Below are 22,985 nucleotides of genomic sequence, written 5' to 3' on the forward strand. Positions count from 1 at the left end.
ATTTTGCGTATTTGTGCTGTATGTAACAGTATTATGTATGCTGTATGTATTATATATATATATATATTATAATAGTGCGCATGATATTTGAGACGTTTCTGATAATTAAAAAATTTATATTGTACAAATGAATTTGTTTCAAAGCTATTACGTAACAGAAAAATTTAAAAAAAAATGTTTTCATGAAAAAATGAATGTCATAATTTTTTTTTAAATAAAAGCATCATATTCAATCTAAATCAATTTGTTACAATATTCTGCATCAAAAATTATAAAGATAAAATTGTGAAAAAGTGAAAAGTTTACGAGATATTTGAGTTTTAGAGAAAATATGTAGCTGCTGGTTTACAATTTATATCTTTATTTATATCTGTGTTTTCTTTACACCAATTGATTTAAAATTGGAATAAAATAATCAGAAAATGATTTCATGAGATATTTCATAGTTTATGTACATTATGAAAGTATAATATATCTCATAAGCTATTCGCTTTTTTTGGCCATCCTACATTACAACTTATGCAGAATATTGAGAATCGATTTATATAAAAAAATATGATTTTATTAAAAAAAATTCAAGGTAACACTAATTTTTTTTATAAAAATTTTTTTTCCTCATTTTTTATTGCTTGTAATAGATTGCACAAAACAGATCAATTTTTACAATATATATTTTTTTCTAAACTGTTGCAAACATTTCAAAAATCGTACGTATTGTTATGCTGAACATCGTATTAATATATATATATATATATTGATACATATATATTGATATATATAGTTGGTGTAAAGAAAACACATATTTACCTTTAAAAAAAATATGAAAATTGCAATAAGCAGTTAGATAATTTTTCTTTAAGACAACTATGTGTTTTCTTTACACCAATTGATTCGTCTCATTATTCTGTGCATAAAAGTATTAAGGTATGATAATCGAAAAATGAATATTTCCCAAGATATTTTCTATTTTATGTCAAAATACTGCAAATTTGCAGCCTTATAACTCGAAAAATACTTAATGAAAAAATATTTTATTGTAGTGTTTTGGAAAGATCTTAAAGTCAGCTATAAAAGTATGCAAGAAAAAATATAGTGTTCTATTTAAGAAATTGAAGTTGACCGTCACGTAACCTTCAAATGGCTATTCAAGGTCAAATCAATGACACCATCTTATGTCCCCCTTGAAACCATACAACTTTTATCTGAAACATTTTTGTCTTAAACTTTTGAATTTTGAGAAATTTTAGTGCAAAGATTAAAATGGTTTACCCTGTATATAAATATATATATACATATATATATATATATATATTTGTATGTATGTATGTATGTAGGTGTAATTTTATAAGAACATTCAAATAGACGTTTAAAATGCAATTTTTATTTTTATTTTTAATTTTTATTTTAATTTTTTTTTATTAAAATGCAATTCTCAATTTTTTTTATCTGAAAGATAATGCAATCCTTTGTTTATTTTTTCATGTATAATTGATAATTATTATTATAGTTTTTATAGTAGTTAGTGCCAGAGGCGGTCTATTCGTGTGCTGGTTTAAAAAATAATTCCAGAGGCGATCTATTCGTGTGCTGGTTGTTTTAAAACTGTAATTCCAGAGGCGATCTATTCGTGTGCTGGTTGTTTTAAAAAATAATTCCACAGGCGATCTATTCGTTTGCTGATAACTGTACAAAATATTTTACCCCAGATGCAGTTTGCATGTGCGCAAAATTCTCAGAAGCGATATTGCAATGTTGAAACTTTATAACTTATCAGGTGATAGTGACTTTCACGTAATCTTTATGACTGTGCAAGGTCAACACTAATGGTACTATTTTATAGTTCCTTTGAAACCGTATAACTTTTGTTGTTTTATTATAAAATGCATTGAAACAAAGAGATATTAGGGGTAGTAAAAATGGGACACCTTGTATAAATACACACACACATACATATGTGTATATGTATGTGTAACAACCTGTGTATATATAATTTTTATATAATTATAAATTATATAAAATGGGACACCCTGTATATGTATGTGTGTGTCGATTGACAACTTTTTTATTGCGACATCTGTAGAGTTTTGTCGATAATTATATTTAAAAAATCTTCATTATCGACCCTATCGGAGTTCGCCCGTGCATTTAGGATCCCCTTAATGTGCTTTTTTGACTCGTTTTTATTTTTAAATAAATAATATAAAATTTTTATCTGATTTTGTTAAATTATTTTATTATACTTTGTTAAAATATAGTTGTATATTTATATATAATTTGGAATATATAGATATAGAAATAACACAAAAGTAATGTGTTATCAATATGATATGTTGCGTAATTGTATTATACACATGTTTTACATTTTGCTGCTATTAATTATTGTAACTATATATTAAAATGTGTATCTATTGATGTTTATTACAAAAAAATTAAAACATTTTTTTACAGAAAGAAAATTATATAAAAAAAAATTTTATTAATTTCTTAAGATACACATCAATAATTTATTAAAATAATTTATAAAAAAATAATTTATTAAGAATGATTAAAAATATATTGCAAACGATTTAAAAATTCAAAAATTTTTAAGTTTTGCAACAGTGTGTTAAAACACAAAAATAAAATACGTCTAAAAATATGATATCTTAATCTTGATATATATAGGGTGTTAAAAAAATGTTGCATACGCTCAGTACCATTCGATAGAGAATGAAAATCTAAGAATAAACGTCTAATACTATTTTTCGATCTGATGAATAATTTTACCGCAATTAATTATTGTAATCAGTCAATCAACGCGAAGTTACAAGAATAAGTCAGGGGTGCAATGGGCGCTCGAAGTTAACTGCAGCGCGGCGGCAACCGCGCTCACGTATGGTACGCAGTTTTACTTTTTCATAGCATAAACAATATTCCATTAATATAAAAAACTTAAATAATTAATTGTCTTATAAAATATAAATGAAATAAATTTATGTTAATACATAAAAATAATTCGGTGAATTAAAATTATGTCGAGACAAAATAAAAATTCGAAATTATTATTATATGGCAATATAATTTCAACTTATCGAATTTTTATTATGTGGCGACATAATAATAATTCGATGAATTAAAGTTATATCGCGACATAAAGATATTTCGGTAAAATAAAATTACATCGAAACATATAATAAAAGTTCAATAAACTAAAATTATGTTTGAGTATAAAAGTAACTCTCTATTCTTATTATGTATCGACATAATTTTAATTCATCAAAATTTTATTTTGTGGCAACACAATAATAATTCCATAAATTAAAATAATATCACAACATAAAAATAATTCGGTGAATGAAAATTATGTCGAGGCATAATAAGAATTCGGAATTATTATTATGTCGCAATATAATTTTTACTTATCGAAATTTTATTTTGTGGCGACATAATAATAATTCGATTAATTATATTATAATTATATCGCGATATACAGATATTTCGGTAAATTAAAATTATGCTGCAATTATTTTTCTTATTTAATAAAAAGTAGTATGCGATGTAATAAAGGTTTGACAAAGTAAAAGGAATGAATATATTTATTCAATGGAGATTTTTTTTACATTAAATGTTGGTACACCATTCAATTCTAAACATTTAATTGCACTGTACGCAACGCTTTCTGGGGCATTCTTTATATGCCGCCGCTGTACGGTAGCAAACGCTCTTTGTATTCGTTCTTCTAATTCGTCCTGCGTTTCTATGCGGTTAAAATAAATTTTCTCTTTCTGCGTACCCCACAAGAAAAAATCACAAGGATTCAAATCTGGTGATCTTGGTGGCCATTGCCAGAAAGGTGCTCCACGACCCATCTAATTATTTCTATACGTATTATTTAAGTATTCTCGGACAAGTAGTGCTGTTATAGTTAAAACAATAAAATTAATAATTAATTAAAATTAAATAATTAATTAAAACAATTTTAGAACCAATAATTAATGATATTTATAAAGGTATCAATTAGAAAATTGAATTAATACAAAAATCATTTATGTGAAATAAAAATCGATTGAAAAGTATATTTGATTAAATAAAAAATTGTTGTTATTGCATTGATGTACGGTATTTTATACACTTTTTGCATGCAATTTTTAGTCAAACATAATTTTAATCTACGAAAAACAATATTTATCCGTATAAAATAAAACTTCTTTAAAAACAAAAAATTGCAAAAATACAAACATTGAAATAATAGCAAAGCGTCATGTGTTTATTAAAAATCAGAAGTTTAGAAACTCTCAGAAGCTAGTATTTTATGATATAAAACACATATTGCAAACTAATACTAATAGCTGTAAATTCTTTATAAGTTGTACTAAAAAAATTTAAACTTTACATTAATTTGTTATTTGATTGAGACCTGAAAATGTTTATTAAAACAAATTATGTTTTCAAATATGTTTAATAATTTATAATAATTGTAACCTGCATTGTGCGCTGGACATCCATCATGCATAAAAATGATGTTACGTCGAAATCGCGGCATATCGTCGATAGCAGCGGGAGGAAAAAGTAAATTTGGCAACTCATCACGCAAAAAGTCCAGATAATTTAAACCATTTAATCTTTCCGGCAAGAATACTGGTCCAATCTAAGGATAATTATTTGAAATTCATCATAAATAAATACACATTATGGCTTTATAGTAATTTTTTATGTTAACAAAAGCAGAAGTAAAAAAAACGGAATGTTTACAAATGCTAACATAGTTATCTAAATGAAAAGCTAAACCAAAAATAAATACGTAAATCTCCAGTCACAAGAGAAAGACTACAAAATGGCAAAATGTTAAAATATGTATTACAATATTATTCTTTAAGTTAGAATTATATCGCCACATAATAATAATCCAAAATTTTTATTATGTTTTGAAATAATTTTAATTCATCAAATTATTTTTATGTCTCGACATAATTTTAATTCACCAAAATATCTGTATATCGCGATATAATTTTAATTCATGGAATTATTATTATATTGCCACATAATAAAAATTTGATAAGTAGAAATTATATTGCCACATAATAATAATTTTGAATTTTTATTTTGTCTCGACATAATTTTAATTCGCCGAATTATTTTTATGTATTAACATAAATTGATTTTATTTATATTTTGTAAGACAATTAATTATTTAATTTTTTTCATATTAAATGGAATATTGTTTATGCTATAAAAAAGTAAAACTGCGTATCATACGTGAGCGCGGTTGCCGCCGCGTCGCAGCTAACTTCGCGCGCCCGTCCCTGACTTACTCTTATAACTCCAAGCTGATTGACTGATTACAATAATTAATTGCGGTGAAATTATTCATCAAATCAAAAAATAGTATTAGACATTTATTCTTTATCAAATGGTACTAAGCGTATGCGACACTTTTTTAACATTCTGTATATATTGTTACGTCCCTGATCTTTCATCCCCTGAATATCATCCCTTGTGTCGTGGAGCTTCATCGTTAAGGGGGGTTGTTTATTGACAACCGCCCGGTGGTTGTTTTCAGGCTCCATGACAGTTTTGGTCTAGCTGTGATCTCGTACGGACGTGACTTGACCAGAGAGCAATCTTCTTTCTTTCGCGTGTACATTAGTCATTGTATTTCATCATTGTATAAAGGATCATTTCTTCATAAGAGAGTGTATTTATTTCGCGAGCCGCGAGTGAGTGAGAGTGTGTGCGAGAGACGTCTTTTGCGAGAAAGAACGTCCGGAGGACGTAACATTTTGGGGGCTCGTCCGGGATCGGATCGAAGGAATATCTCACCGCAGCGGAACGGAAACGTCGAGAATGATACATTCCCCGAGAATTACCCGTTCACAAGCTCCGTCTCGAACGACTGGCAGCGAGGAATCAGGAGAGCAAACGGGCTCGTTACCGGAAGTCGCAGGAGAACCGGCGGTAACAGAATCTACAGCTCGGGTTCTCCTTCTTGAAATGCGAGAGATGCGACAGGAACAGACTCGTCGAGAGGACGAAATTGCGGCGATGCTGCGTCGTCACGACGAGGAACTTCTAGCCTTGAAGGAGATTCATTCCCGGCCCCAAAATCTACAGCTAAGTCCTTCTAATAATAGAACGTGTGGAAATTCGGGTACGCATTTTTTAAATGAGAGGGAGAACGATTTTCGCGCGATATTAGGGTACAAATTAAAACCTGATACTTATGACGGGACAGTATCACTTCGTGAATTTTTCTCGCAGTTTAACTTAATTGCTCAAGCGAATAGTTGGGATGATACAACAAAGACTGTTGCACTCGCTTCGAATTTGAGGGGAAAAGCGCGTTCAGTATTAGAGACGGTAGAAGACGTGTCCAATTTAGAATTCAACGAATTAAAATCAAAACTTGAATTGCGTTTTGGAGAAGGACTCTTATCACAAAATTATTACGTTCAATTTACAAATCGGAAACAAAAGTTTGGGGAAGATTTGGCAACATTAGGTTCGGAACTTGAAAGATTGGTTCGCTTTGCGTATCCCGAGTGCCCACACGAAATCCGAGATAAAATCGCCTGCGCGCAATTCATTTCAGCGATATATGATAATTTTGTCAAACGAACTTTACAATTAGAAAATATAACCTCATTGAGTTTGGCAATTGAAAGGGCAAAAGCCATAAAAATAATTCAAGGGGAGGGTTACGAAAGAAAGACAGATTAGCTCCTTTTCTCGAGAGAAGTTTAGAAAAATAATTAAGTAGATTGGAGCCCGAAAATGTCGATTTTCATTTAAAAATTCGGGGAGATGTTTTAATTTAAAAAAAATAGAATAAGTTACTGCGCATTTTATTTTTCGTTACAGAGTCTTCGAAAAATTAATCTCCCAGCTTAGTCTTCGAGGGAGAAAATCTTCATCCGTCTTTATTCTACTCTAAGAAGACTGTCATGCCCGCGGTTTTTGATCCGTGGTTTTCCCGCGGGACTTTGGGCAAATGCCGAGACAGGGACTTGGGGAGTCCATGAGGGACGATAGGTCCACGGAAGATACCCCCCCCCCTTGTCTGAACCGGAGGACGAAGGAAAACTGGGACTTATCTTCAAGGAATTTTGAAAGTCGATTGGGACCAAATTGACGGAGTCGCTCGGTAACCTGCGGCAGCAGCCCAGGGTAGGGCAGGAAGACTCGTCGGTGCCCTGGAATCGACAATTGATACAGTTGTACTGTGGACTTGGATTGGCGAAAATAGTCCAACGGATGTGCGACGGGATCCAGAATGGCGGATTGTTTGGTAACCTGTGGCAGGAGCCCAGGGTAGAACAAGAAAATTCGTCGGAGTCCTGAGGTCGGCATCGGAATGCAGAATTATTGTACAGCGTTGGATAGCCCTCTGTTTTTGATTGTCGGGACGACAATCTTGAAGAAGGGGGGCAGTGTTACGTCCCTGATCTTTCATCCCCTGAATATCATCCCTTGTGTCGTGGAGCTTCATCGTTAAGGGGGGTTGTTTATTGACAACCGCCCGGTGGTTGTTTTCAGGCTCCATGACAGTTTTGGTCTAGCTGTCATCTCGTACGGACGTGACTTGACCAGAGAGCAATCTTCTTTCTTTCGCGTGTACATTAGTCATTGTATTTCATCATTGTATAAAGGATCATTTCTTCATAAGAGAGTGTATTTATTTCGCGAGCCGCGAGTGAGTGAGAGTGTGTGCGAGAGACGTCTTTTGCGAGAAAGAACGTCCGGAGGACGTAACAATATATATATATTTATTTGTCAAGATTATATAAGTTTGTAAACATTTTGCTTAATGAGCCGTCACGCATTATTTATTAAAAAAACTTATTAAACAGCATTTATGATACGGACACACATTAGATGAATACTTTGAACTAACAATAAGCATGTAAATTCCACATTAACTGCATATATTTATACATTGAAGTTAATGCGTAGTCGGGAAAGGAGTCTCGTCTCTGCATTTCGATTCCAAAGGAAAGAAACGCTTTTCAATTTTAGTATACCAATGCATTTCTTTACTAATAAATGTATATATTATATCAAAAGTGTAATATTAATAAAATTAATAGAGATAAATATATTATGTATACATTATAATTATTTATAAATATATTATTAAGTATAATAAATATTCAACGGATCATAAATTGATTGAGAATTTAACGATAATATTGTTGCAATATTAAAGGAAAAATCGAACAAATATTACTAAGATGAATAATTATTTAATAATTATTCAAATAAATTCACGCAGCAATTTTATTGTATAGCAGAGTTCGTTATTACGTAAATGTAAGTATATAAAAGCATTCGCAAATAAATTATCAGTTTAGTAAGAGAATTTGCTTTAATAACTATTATTCGTTGTAAGTTAATAAGTACGTATTGATATTTTCTGTTATAGACCATCTATTATCTTATAAAAGGACAAAATTCTTTTTTTATAACCGTATATTCTATGTATTCTACGTGTTTTATGTTAACGTTTGTTGTCATTATTTTACGTGAATTTAATCGTAATTACATATATCAATTAAAACATTTTATATATTTAAACTGGCACAGATAAAAATAGAACTTGAATATATTCTTTAACACATTTAAAATCGGTAAACAATAATTTGAATATATATGTATTAATTGTTACAAAAATATTAATAACTTTCAATATTACGATTAAATTTATTAAATTAAAACTATTTTAAAATAGTGCGTAATATATATAATATAATATTTCTTATAAAAACGTTATGACATAAATTTTAAAATACTGAGTTTCGTGCATATAAGATGAGCAACGCTAAATGATAACGGTTCGCCAGTAATATTGCATAAAAAAAAAATAGGGATATCCGAAATGTATATATACATACAAGGTGTTATAAAAGTACAGGAACAGCAGACTAACTCGAAAAATATGAGTCCTAGATAAAATGCTACGTACTAAGTTTATATGATTTTTTTCTGGCTAAGGTCACCATCAGATAGCCAGGAAAAAATCATGAAAACCCAATACTTAACATTTATTTTAGAACTCATATTTTTCGAGTTATTCTGCTGTTCCGGTACTTTTATAACACTGTATAAAGTTTATGTCGCATTTAAATTGAGTCTGTCATCGCGGCTAGTAAAATCGTAGCCGTTTGCGCAATAACTTCTAATTTTAAACATCTTATTTGATGTTGAGAACTACTTAGTTGTTAAAAGTAAATTAAATAGTGAACTAATGTCAGGAAAACATGTGATTTTGTTTTAGAAGATATTAAATTTTTGAAAACTGAAACTTATATAATGTATATACATATCTAATTTTTATTCATAGATATTTATTGCTTTAGCTACTGATATAAATTATTTTTATTACACATAACAGTTTTAATAATATTGTTTCAAACTTTTGAGAAAAATTGTATTTAACAAAATTTATATTTAATAAATTTTTTATTTATATTTCATAAATTCTTTAAAAAATTTTATTTAAAAATTCATTTACTCCACAAAACGATAAAATATAATCCATTTCTTTTCTATTTTTGTAGACAATAAGAATACATTTTTTTTATAAACACAAGCTGTCAAAATGGCACTCATTACGGCTTATTGGAGCCTGGACGGCATAATAATTTTGACAACTCTCATCGTATCCGCCTACCTTTACATGACTCGCAAATTCAATTATTGGAAAAAACGAGGCGTTTCGGAAATAAGTCCGCCGACGCCGTTCTTAGGCAATTTTACTGAATGCGCGTTGTTAAAGAAATCACCTGGCTATCTCATGAAGGATTTTTACAATCAGGCGAAGGGGCTACCATACATCGGCTTCTACGTTTTAGACAAACCCTTCTTCTTGATTCGCGATCGAGAAGTCGTCAAGAATGTTTTAGTAAAGGATTTCAATTATTTTGATGATCGATACAGCTCGGCTGATCCGAATGATCGTTTGGGTTACACTAATCTCTTCTTCCTAAAAAATCCGGCTTGGAAGATATTAAGAACAAAGTTGACCCCAATCTTTACGTCCGGCAAGTTGAAGAAAATGTTCGAGTGGATGCTTGAATGCGCTAAGAATCTAGACACGCATCTAGAATCTTTGAAAGTAGACGGTATGTACAAAAAAATTTTTTAAATATATATAATGTCGAGATACAAAGAATTTAACGATAAAAATTGCGATAAATAAATTTCGACTTTTCTATTTGTTAACAAGTGAGAAAAGTCAAAGTAATATAATAAAATACAAAATATTTCATAATGCACACATATATATATTCGTATATTCTTCGATAATCAAATAAATGTTTACATATTTATAAGAAAAATGATAAGATAATCAAGATAACAGAAAGTAATACTACGTATAATATATATCATACCTCTTATATAAAATATTCGTATTTCTTGATTATTTTTATAAATTTTTATATTTTAATATTTGTACACAAAAAATAATCAATAAAATTTACAACAATTTTATCCAATTAAATTGCACCTGCGGTCTATATACATATATGTATAAATATTTTTTTAATGAAAGCAAATTTCATATTTTTTTCAATAGAGTATATTTTCAATTCTACTCTTAATAAAAATGTTGAATAAATTTTTTGAAATAAAAGTCAAAAAAATATACTCTCGTGTATGAATAATATACATTAATTCACTGAATGTGATTGCAGATGTGAAAAAAGAGATAGACGTGAAAGATTTAACCGCCAAATTCGCCACGGACATGATAGGATGCACCGCGTACGGACTCAATGTAAATTCGTTGAACAATCCGGACGCCGAGTTCCGGATGAATGGTAGAAAGATCTTCGAATATGGCTATATCCGCGGTTTCGAGCTGCTCGCGTTATTTTTCTTTCCGCAAGTGGTTCGTTTGGCCGGTATAAAAACGTTCGGCAAAGAATCTAGCATCTTCCTACGCAATGTCTTTTGGGAAGTCATCAATCAACGCATTGCATCTGGCGTGAAGAGAAACGATCTTATAGATATTCTTATCGAACTGAGAAAAAATCACAGTCATGAGAATCTCGAAGGATTCAGTAAGTAAAATATTATATTATACTACTAAAAAAAAATAAGGAACACTTTTTCCATTCTAAAAATTATGCTAGTTTCAAATTGCTGTAACGCGGCAAAAAATATCATATATCTTCAAAATTACTTATTTTGGATGCTCTAAATCTTGATAAATAAATTTTCTCGAAAACTTTTACTCATATTTTATAAATTATATTTTACCTATAAAACGCTTGTTTTTAAATTTTCCTACAATTTTTTTTACCGAATTTCACAATTTTATGTATAAAAAGATGATGATTTTTTATAAGAGCATACAAAATATCATTAATTATATTTAAGCAAGTAAAAAGGTCCAAAAGTTTAAAGAGTAGATTTAAATTTTAGAATTTGACGGTGACGATTTAGTAGCGCAAGCAGCCGTTTTTTTCACCGCCGGTTTTGAAACCTCTTCGACAACAATGGCTTTTACTTTATACGAACTTTCGGTACGGCCAGATATTCAAAACAGACTTAGGAAAGAAATCGTTGACGCGCTCAACAAAGCCAATGGTAACATCACATATGACATGGTACGTAAACGCTTATAATGATTATACAATATCATATCATGATATAATATATTTTAGTATGATTTATATTTTATTATATTTTACATTTTATTATATTTATATTTTATTATATTTTATATTTTGTTATATTCATATTTTGTATTTTATTATATTTTATTATATTTTATTATATTTATTATATTTTATATTTTATTATATTTTATATTATATTTTCTTAAATTATATATATATATATATATATATATATATAATAATAATAATTTTTATGTCAGGCGTTATCGCTACCATATCTGGACATGGTGGTGTCCGAAACATTGAGGTTGTATCCGCCGTTACCCTTCTTAGACCGAGTAACGACGAAGACTTATAAGATGCCGAATTCTGATCTGGTACTCGAAAAGGGTACGCCGGTTTATATATCAATGCTCGGCATGCACCATGATTTGGAATACTTTCCCAACCCGGAGAAGGTCGATCCGGAGAGGTTCAACGAAGAGAACAAACGTAAAATACCATCGGGCGCCTACTTCCCATTCGGGGAAGGTCCGAACGCATGCATAGGTAAGGCAATCGAATTAATTTTAAAATATAATCAATTAATTTTTTATTATCGGCATATTTTCAGATATATATATTTTTTTACTAAGAATTTTTGTTACCGCAATGTTTCTAATAGGTATACGTTTGGGGTTGTTGCAAACGAAACTTGGGGTTATAAAAATTTTGAGCAAATACGAAGTGACACCCTCCAAGAGGACTTTGATACCAATGGTAATTGATCCAAAAACTACCGTAACGACACCATTAGGTGGCAAGCTATATCTAAACATCCAGAAAGTCAATAGCGCTAATTGAAATTTGAGAAACGAGTCATTACTTTCAAGCTACAATATGTAGACGATTCGACTGATACTCAGGATGCATTTTTTTATCATAAAAGGATGCGACTCGAGGAACGCGTTAAGTATAAAACACGAGATATCCGAATTATTTATTAGAGAATAGAGAAATGTATTTAAAATTATAAAAACTGGAAGTGTGTGTCGTATATTTTACACTAATTGTAAGATTCGCCTTCATTATCAAGACGCATTAAAATATATGTATTTTAACAACTACATATATAAATTTAAATATATCTTGTCTGTTGTTATTCATAAAACAGAAATGATTATTTTTTTATAAAAGGATTTTCTCAAATGCAATTTTATCAATGAAACATTCTTTCCTTTCTTCACCTCAAAGATCAATAAATGTATGCATACAATATGTATGTATGCATATAAGTTGCTATTATAAATATGTGTAATATACGAAAATAGGCGGAACAACTAAGAAATAATAATCATCTGTTGTCCATTTTTTATGCAAAAGTTATTTCGTTACAGTAAATTTTTTTGATATATCCATATGTGTACGTGTGGATAATAATTATATCTACAACATAGCTGCGTCAATGATACATTATATTTTATATTATACGATGTATATATATATATATATATATATATATATTTATTATCAAGTATGTATATATACTTATTATCAGTACATGCAGAGAACAAATAATTAATTCGACAGATAATAAATAATTTGTTTATGTTAATATATAATCATTGTTACTTTATTGATAACTTAACTTTAATAAATTATTGTGATAATTGGCGAGTAGTTCATATTACACCAGGCCAATTTAATAAGTTGCCTGCAAATCCAATACATAACACCAACAAAAAATGGTTCTTAAATACAACCACTGTTCATATTCCGCAATGTGTCACATAATTGTTACAATTAGGCAATAAATTTTCTTTATCAGTTTCAACACATAAAGACCAAATTATCTATAAATGCATAAAAAATGTTGAAAGCTCTATAATTAGGATTGACATCAATATAAGAATACAAATTAGAAATAATATAATTAACGAACTTGACAATTTTCTGACTACAAAAATCACATACGACGACAAAGATAAAAGCTTAATCAATTTAACGAAGGAAACTAAGAAATTCATCAGAGAACATCCCAACATAATTTTCACCCACGCAGACAAAGGTAATACTACAGTAGCTATAGAAAAAGATGACGTTAAAATTTTAGATTGTAAAAGCAATTATTACAAAAGATTAATATCAGAAACAATACACATTAAACAACAAAAAAACAGTTTGAAACTTATAGATGATATTGATTTATTAGACAAGGCTTATTTCCCGATTTTAGACAAAATAAACAAAATATAAAAAAATTTCATCTTTTTCCAAATAATATATATAGATTGAGAGAGAGATTTTGCGTATATTCAGCCTAATAGTCGATAAAAAATAACACTATTATGGAGATCGAGGCAAAAAATAAAAAGATGTAAAAGGTGTTCTCAATTTAACTAATATTAATTATATCTAATAAAATCCGTATAAAAGTTTAACTGCTATTGTCAAGTACGCTATTGTTAACACAGATCGAACATTAATTATTACCGACCACCGAAATTAATACGAACAACATGGACATATTAATATATTTTACATTGCCAACAAGACCAACTATAACTTTAAGATGAAATTTATAGACTGTTATTATATGTAATTGTATTGAATTTAGCGATTGAGAAGTCACAAGTAAGTGACGAAACGTCTTGCATGAATTTATTGTAAAATTTATATTTAAATACAGTAATTATACATATTCATCCATATTTGCTCGTGTAAAAACCTTTTTTTTATTGTATTAATTAACTTTATTAACTTATAACTGATTAAAAGATAAAAATCATTAAATAAATATATTAATAAATCAGAAAAATTGGATTAAATAATTAATCAATTTAAAGATTTATCGAATAATCGCATTTACTATAAACGATTAATTGATTAATCGAATTAATCAATAATCACGAGTTCTATAATATAGCTAAATAATGTGTATGTACTAGAATAGGACGTTTATTAGTTCAAGTTATTAAAGAAAAAAATTCAGATAATTTTAAATGTTTATGAAAAATTATTGTCTTATGTTAAAAATGATCTTTCATCCAATTTAAAAAAATATGAGCAGAACAAAAATATTGATAAGCAGTTTTAAAAAAATAAACTGTACAAGGCGTTAATTGTGAGTTTTTTTTACTATTTTTTACTATGAGCAGATAATTATAGTTTATATAGTATTCAAGAGAAAATAATTAAAGAAAAATACTGAGATCTTCTTTTTCTTTGACAAGTGGACATAATAACAGGATGTAGTACAGATGAGCTCGGAGATTTTCTAAAAAATAGTTATTAAGAGTTTGCGTGTGCATAAATCTCTCTCTCGACATTGCATTAAAATAATAGCGTTTGTAGACGGCGCGGATAAAAGAAAAAAAGAATTGAAGTGCATAAATACAGTCGCCAATGTGACGCAGAAGTTTATTCTGTCACTGCAGTTGGTGATTGCGTGTTCGCATTGAAAAATATTTTAGTGTTCTGTGTTTTATATTCGACGGTGAGAATTAATTGTTGATAAAAAAATATGTGTCATTATAGATTATCGGAAAAGCGTTCTATTGTATCACATAAGAAAGATATCAAAATTAGCAGATCGCTTCGTTTTTGATCTCCGAAAAATGAAAATTTATATTCAAGAAAATATTTATTAAAGAATACCTTTTATTATTTTTATTGCATAATAATTTGAATAATATTGTTTGAAACATTTGATTACATACAAAAAGAAATTAAAACATTTATTCTAAAAATACATATTTATATTAAAAATTACAAAAATTTTATCAAAATAGTGACAAAAAAATAAAAGACAAGAAACATTTAGAAAAAATACACTTTTATTATTGCGCGATATTTAGATTAAAGAAAATTTATCAAAAAAAATTTGTTAAGAAAATTCGGCAAGAAAAGTTAGGAAAAAAGCCTTCATATTTCAAAAATTCCCGAAATTATATCTTAAATTTAAAAGTCAATTTAAGATATAAATAATTATTAAATGTACAAATTATAGACTTCTATTAAGTTAACTAAAAAAGCGAACAAATTTTCTCTGATAAAAGCAGAGCGTTGCAGAAATAAAAGCATAAGTATCAGTTTTTATTTAAATTTAAATTTTTGTAAAGCACATTAATTTTTTTTGGAGAACCATTTCATCGATTTTAATACCTTTTTCAAACATGCATGCGTATGTATTTAAGAACAGAATTCAATGTTTAATCATTCATAAATATAGAGATAAGCAGAAATATCACAAAAGATATGTCTATTCAATTGATTACAATAATCTTCTTTAAGATTTAGATAACCCAGCAAACGCCGATATATAATTGTTACATTGCTAAAATAAAACGGAATATAACAGGTAATATAACGTGTACGTTACATGTAACATCCATGTTAGTTGTAATTTCCCACTCATAGATGTAACATTTTAATATAACATATATTACATTGTAGTTATATTGTAATTATATACCAAATAGCACATTGATGTATTGATAAGTCAGTGCTATCTTGGGATATAATGACAATATAATTACAATGTAATATATGTAATATTTAAAATGTTACATCTATAAGTGAAAAATTACAACTAACATATACGTTACATGTAACATGCTTGAGTATATAACATTTATATATTGTGTTTACTGGGAAGTAATATATATATATGTGTGTGTGTGTGTGTGTGTGTGTGTGTGTGTGTGTGTGTGTGTGTGTGTGTGTTATATACATATTAAATATTTTTTTAAATAATTTACAGGGTGTTCTATTTTAAATAATGGATTAATATAACTCAAAAACTAAGGCTCCTATTTAAAAAATGTTTTTTTATAGGTTATCTAAAATGGCGCTCATAACTGCTCATTGGGGCTTGGACGGCATTATAATTCTAACAACCCTCATGATAAGCGCTTACCTTTACATGACACGTAAATTTAAATACTGGAAAGAAAGAGGCATCACGGAAATTTTCCCGCCAACACCTTTCTTAGGCAATTTCACGGAATGTCTGTTACTTAGGAAAGCACCGGCGTACTTTCTGAAGGAATTATACGAGCAATCAAAAGGCTTACCTTATATTGGTTTTTACATTTTCGACAAGCCCTTCTTGCTGGTTCGTGATCGGGAACTCGCCAAGAACATCTTAGTGAAAGATTTTAGTATCTTCTCCGATCGATACAATAATGGGGACCCGAGAGATCGTCTGGGGACCAACAATCTCTTCTTTTTAAGAAATCCAGTCTGGAAGATGGTTAGAACGAAATTAACGCCATTCTTCACATCCGGCAAATTGAGAAAAATGTTTGATCTAATGTTACAATGTGGACAAAATCTAGACGTGTATCTCGATTCGTTGAAACCAGAAGGTAAGTGTTAAATTAGATAAAATGTTGAATATATACGTATATATATTCAATATTTTAAATATCAATAATAATGCACTGTTATTATTTCATTCAATTTTTTACTCTAATAATATATTGATTAAATTTATAAGCAGAAAATGTATATAATTATATAAACATTTTCAATAGCTTATTTTTACAAAAGTATACTGGCTCGATTAATTATATAATTATTAAAGTATTTAAAAAACTAAAATATGCTCAAGTGTGTAAAAAATATACAGTATTATTAAATACTTATATATACTACTAAATTTCAAGTATTATTTCTAAAAAATGTAACTTAAATGTAACTTAAAAATTGCACTTAAATGCACAGAAAAAAGGTTTCTACATTTTATGAAAATATACTTTGCATAAGATACTTATTGTTAGCTAAATGAATTAAATAATAACAAAGTTGATGACATTGCAGGTGAAATAATTGAAGTGAGAGAATTAACAGCCAAATTTACGACGGATGTCATCGGCAGCACCGCTTATGGACTTGATGTAAATTCATTCAAGGATCCGGATGCGGAGTTTCGCAAATACGGCAAAATGATCTTTCATTACGACACCATCCGCGGCTTGGAGATGCTCGCGATATCTTTCCTTCCAACTATAGTTCGTTTGGCTCGCGTAAAACTGTTTGGCAAAGAACCCACCGCCTTTCTGCGCAAAGTTTTTTGGGAAACGCTTAATCATCGCATGGAATCAGGCGTAAAAAGAAACGATCTCATGGATATTCTTGTCGAATTGAAAAAGAATCAGGGTGATCAGGATTACTACGAATTCAGTAAGAACAGTTCAAAACAACGATAAATAATAATTCTTTTTTTTTCAAATTTGTAAAAAAATCTTTTTAATTGTCTATATTTAACTATTATATTTATATTTAATTAAAAAATATATCTATATTTAATAAATATAAAGAGATAATTTATAATGATAATTAGTAGTAATTCTAATGACATTATTGAAGTTAATTAATAGGAGCCTTCAAAAGTCTATAAAAATGAATGAACTTTTAGAATTTGACGGAGATAATCTTCTGGCGCAAGCAGCAAGTTTTTTTAGCGCTGGTTTCGAAACCTCTTCGACGACAACGGCGTTCACATTATACGAGCTCGCATTGCAACTTGATATTCAAACTACCCTGAGGAAAGAAATTGTCGAGGCTTTCGACCAGTCCGGTGGAAAAATTTCATACGATATGGTGTGCACACAAATATTGAGTTGCTAAAAATTAATATAATAAACGCAAGTATTGATATATATAAATAGCCAGAGCAATTCTTTTACTAGATTTTTTTATCTTTTATACTCTTGGATGCAGGGCTGGTTAAGTTAATAATTTTTTAAAACTAAGTTAAAGTTCGTTGCTTAAAAAATTAATTTAATTAAGTTAAAAGCTGCATAAACAAAAAATTAACTCAGTTTAAGTTAAGATTAAATTAATTAAAGTTAAATCAAAAATTAAGTTTTAAAAATATTATTTATATTAAATTAGAATTTTGCTTGTTAACACTTGTAACAACCCCGCTCGAATAAATTTTAAGAGATTGTAATGTAATGAGATGACATTAAACTTTGTTATCAGATTATGTCACTACCGTATCTTGATATGGTGGTTTCCGAAACCTTGAGAATGTATCCATCGTTGGGATACATAAATCGTATGCCAAATGAGACTTATAAAGTGCCGAACTCGGATCTCGTGATTGAAAAAGGTACACCAGTATACTTCGCAATGCTCGGCATGCATTACGATCCAGAATATTTTCCCAATCCGGATAAATTCGATCCGGAGCGATTCAATGAAGAGAACAAACGTAAGATACCGCCGTGCGTCTATTTTCCCTTCGGAGAAGGTCCACATGCATGTATAGGTGAGAAAATAAATTTTAATTAATAAAAAAATATATGAAAATTATTGAAGTGTATTTCTCAAATTTGTATTAATATTCTACTATCAGTTTACTATACTAACAATAATTTTCTATCATAATTAAACTTGATAATAAAACTGAGTTTGATTTATGAGTCGACACAATTACTTTTACTTGTAACTTCCTACTGTATTAACAAATCTGCTTATAAATACTTTTATGTAGCGTGTATATATATATATATTTATTATTGCAATCAATGCAAAAAATATATTAATTAATTATGCAATGCATAAAAATTTAATGTTTAAATCTTTTACAGAAAATACGAACAAAGAAATAAAATTTTCTACAAGAATCTTTTGTAATTAAATTTCTACACTTTCATTAGACTCACGCGAGACTATACCCCATCCATCCATCACGCTGCGCGGCTCGCGCAAGAATGATTTTTGTGCGGGGTATTCAGAACGCGGGCCCGATGATCACATGATCAGTAGTCACATGACCAGTGGTCACGTGACCGTCGAGCCCGCGCTCACGATACCTGGCACGAAAGTCAGTCTCGCGCGAGCCGCGCAGTGTAATGGGTGTATGGGATATTAATCTGATATAAAAAATGGAAAGAGAGAGTTGCTTTCGTCGTGCAACATGCAGAACCGCGTAGCGTAGTTGACGTGTACAGACGTGCAAATATAATGGAAGCGCAAATATTTTGATCGAAAGATTCTTGTAGAAAATTATATCTTTTTCTGTTAAAAATTTATATATTTAATTTTTTATGAATCACATAATTAATAAATATATTTCTATGCATTGCAATAATAACTTTATACATGCGTTACAATTTTTAAGGTTTTATTTATCAAAGAATAATATAACTTTGCTTCGCGCACATAATTATATTTGATTTAACTATACAAAATGAGAAAAATATATATAAAAAGATACATTTATAAAAAATAGTTCTCAAACAATACAATAGAAATTTGGCAAATTAAAATTATGTACATAATTGAAATTCAATAAATTAAAATTATATACAAAATAAAAATTCGGGAATTAATATTATGTATAGTAATAGTAAGTCGGCGAATTAAAATTATGGTCATAGCATCAAACAATTGTTATTGTAAAGATTAACAATTTGACGGTTGTAAAATGAACAATAAAAATGATATCAAAGGAGCGCGCAAAACGCGCGCTTATGTTGTCTAGTAGATTATTAAAATTGGAAATAAAAAAAATCTGTAGACTCTGAGAGACAAAAAATATAAGTTATTTAATATTGATACAATAATATTATTATTATTATTATTGTATATATGTTTTATATGTTTTATAATCCATTAAATTTTATAATTGTCAAATTTAAACTTTAGTCGTAAAAATGTAAAATAACGCAACCAAATCATGAAATAATTTTTATAATAATGATATATAATTTTTTTGTTAGTATAGAATATCATGTTTTATTATGTTATACATATAATTTATGTATTTTTGCAGGCGCTCGTTTAGGGCTTTTGCAAATAAAGCTGGCGCTTTTTATAATCTTGAGTAAGTGCGAAGTGTCACCGTGCGAGAAAACTTTGATACCAATGGTAATTGATCCGAGGGGTGCCATGACAGTACCATTAAACGGTATAATACATCTCAACTTGCGAAAAATTAAATCCAGGGTTTATTAAAACAGTAATGTATAATTTAATCTATAATTTTTGATGCACAAAGAATATACATATAACGTGTGTTTTTTGTTGAAAAATGTATAAGTCATTAAATATATTGCACATATAATGTAGTGTAAAATTTTAAAAAAATTTTTGTTTTTAACGGGTTAAAAAAGCCAGACGTGAATAAATAGTAAGTCTATTTCAAGAAAAAATTAATTTTCATTCAAACTAATTAGTTGTGCACATAGTATAAACGTAGATTTGTAAAATAAAAATAAATCTCAATTTTTAAATAAATTTCAATTTTTTAATAAATCTTAATTCCAGATTTTATTTTTCTAAATTCCCCTCTTTCTTTCTCTCCCTTAAACAACTATAGAAAATACAACGACAAAGTCGCTGAATCGAAAATCAAACTCAAGTACTTTCACTTGTCGACTGCTCTTACTCTAAAGTGAACGGACATAAGATTCTCATCTGTATACTAAAGATGGAATGGTATATTCACAACTATAGGAAAATCTGAATCTTGTAAAATCTATGAAACATGATCAGAATCTAAAAATAAAAAAAACTAATATTATTATGATTTAATGACACGCAAATCAGATTATATGTATATTTATGTATAAAAACCGGCTTCACTTTATTGATTATGTATATTTTACAATTTGTCGATTTAATAAACTTAAAACTTTTATTTTTTTTTTATGGAATATATAATATGTAAATTATAATAAAACCAGTCGATGGGTCATAAATCTAAAATATATAAAAATAATATAAATATATAGAAATAATATATAAAAATATTATAATATATATGTGTATATAAATTTCTTATTTTTTTAGAACTTATTTCCTTTTTCTTAACACGATGTGTTAAGAAAAAGCTTTTTTCACCATTATATTGTTTCTTACGCTTTTAATTTTTCATTTCTAAGTTCTGTCAATAATTTTGTTAATGTCGACTTTACAAGAGCAAATACATATAAATAGAAAACATTGAACTCTAATCTTTACATGTTTATTTGATAGCTTCTAACTATCGCGAATAATCTTGCTGTAAATAGAATACATATAAATAGAAAACATTGAACTCCAATTTTTATTACATGTTTATTTGATAGCTTCTAACTATTGCGAATAATCTTGCTGTAAATAGAAAATGTTTTGTACGCACCACAAAAAGAATCATAATTTTAAATATAAGTATTTAAAATACACTAAGAATATTTGTAATTTTAATGTGAAGAAAGAATTATACATATCGATTTTTGAATATAAATATTTAATTAAAATAGTAAAAACAGTAAATGTGTAAAGCATTTAAAAATCGCAATATTTTAATTGCAAAAATTTACAATATTTATTTGTTTTAATATTAACAAAAATTTATTTTTTATTTTTGTTACGACTAAATTGTATATTTCCAACTTTCTATTTGTTTGTGAGATTGTCGAGATTCATGGATATTACAGTTAAAAAAAAAAGAAAGAAAAAGAAATTAATATAATTAATATAATATAAATATATATATATACATATATATATATATATATATATATATATATATTAATATATGTTATTAGTATAAAATATTAATTACTATTAATTATAATATTAATATAATTACAATATTAATATACAAACAGAAATGTGAAATAGGCTTTCTTAAATTAAATAAATAAAACTACTAGTTTTTCAATTATTTTAAAAAGGAAAATTTTTATTTAAAACATTTTTGCATTTATTGGCGTGTACGGCTCTTAATTTGTCTTTCTCTATATATTTTTTTAATTACAATATTAATATTAATAAACAAAGAAATAAAAAAAGGAACAAGAGAAAAAATTCAAGAACGCATTGTCAATCGTCGTTATTAATTCAATTTGATTTAAGAGATGCATCGCTTATTTAATATGCCTACTTACATCTTTGACAATCTTCATATATGTCGTTGGCCAATGGTTATTTTTAACAAATAGGTTATTTTCTTTATGGAAATGGTTATTTTTCAAAATGGTTATTTTCAAAATGGTTAAAAGCTATTTGCTGAAAGTAACCATTGGCTTACATTGGCAACATATGCACTGTTACTACATGAATTACGTAAGTACGAAAATTTAAAAAATTTATAGTACATATGGGGCATCTATAATATCCTTCTATAAATCCATTATTAACCTTTCTTCTGCCTCTTTCTGATCCTCTTCTGCCACCTTTCCCGTAAGGCTGCATTGTCTCTGCTTTTAAAACAAACAGTATGATTTTCTAACAAGTGTTTATGTAATTGTTATTTTCATGCAAATTATTTCTTGTCCGAGAAACAGTATTGTTACATATGCGTTTTTGAAAAACGACTGCATTCGAAACATTTATTTTAAAGGATAATTTCTTGAGATTAAAAATAAGATTTAAGATCCAATTTGTCTAATAATTATTTAAATT

At 28.3% G+C, this 22,985-nt stretch overlaps 2 protein-coding genes across 4 annotated transcripts; both read left to right on the forward strand.

Annotated features, from left to right (window-relative positions):
* The first annotated feature begins 8,310 nt into the window (after positions 1 to 8,310).
* On the forward strand, positions 8,311 to 12,954 carry LOC114935948 (cytochrome P450 6k1-like). 2 transcript variants are annotated; one of them, XM_085484740.1, is made up of 6 exons: positions 8,311 to 8,360; positions 9,534 to 10,097; positions 10,671 to 11,039; positions 11,404 to 11,588; positions 11,861 to 12,149; positions 12,265 to 12,954. In XM_085484740.1, exons 2-6 carry the CDS (start codon positions 9,575 to 9,577, stop codon positions 12,441 to 12,443), a joined length of 1,545 nt encoding a protein of 514 aa, XP_085340866.1. In that variant the 5' UTR covers positions 8,311 to 8,360; positions 9,534 to 9,574; the 3' UTR covers positions 12,444 to 12,954. The 2 variants fall into 2 exon arrangements, with proteins under 2 accessions (XP_085340866.1, XP_029164742.2); XM_029308909.2 differs by having other exon boundaries at positions 8,317 to 8,372.
* Positions 12,955 to 14,969: 2,015 nt separating this feature from the next.
* On the forward strand, positions 14,970 to 21,234 carry LOC146722468 (cytochrome P450 6k1-like). 2 transcript variants are annotated; one of them, XM_085484705.1, is made up of 7 exons: positions 14,970 to 15,075; positions 16,416 to 16,948; positions 17,403 to 17,765; positions 18,001 to 18,185; positions 18,570 to 18,858; positions 20,368 to 20,553; positions 20,914 to 21,234. In XM_085484705.1, the coding sequence occupies exons 2-6, from the start codon at positions 16,426 to 16,428 to the stop codon at positions 20,547 to 20,549; spliced, it is 1,542 nt and encodes a 513-aa protein (XP_085340831.1). In that variant the 5' UTR covers positions 14,970 to 15,075; positions 16,416 to 16,425; the 3' UTR covers positions 20,550 to 20,553; positions 20,914 to 21,234. The 2 variants fall into 2 exon arrangements, with proteins under 2 accessions (XP_085340831.1, XP_085340830.1); XM_085484704.1 differs by lacking the exon at positions 20,914 to 21,234 and having other exon boundaries at positions 20,368 to 20,855.
* Positions 21,235 to 22,985: the final 1,751 nt, after the last annotated feature.

The sequence above is a fragment of the Nylanderia fulva genome, unplaced genomic scaffold (genome assembly GCF_048542155.1).
Source record: "Nylanderia fulva isolate GAGA-0341 unplaced genomic scaffold, ASM4854215v1 Scaffold31, whole genome shotgun sequence".
Taxonomy (NCBI): domain Eukaryota; kingdom Metazoa; phylum Arthropoda; class Insecta; order Hymenoptera; family Formicidae; genus Nylanderia; species Nylanderia fulva.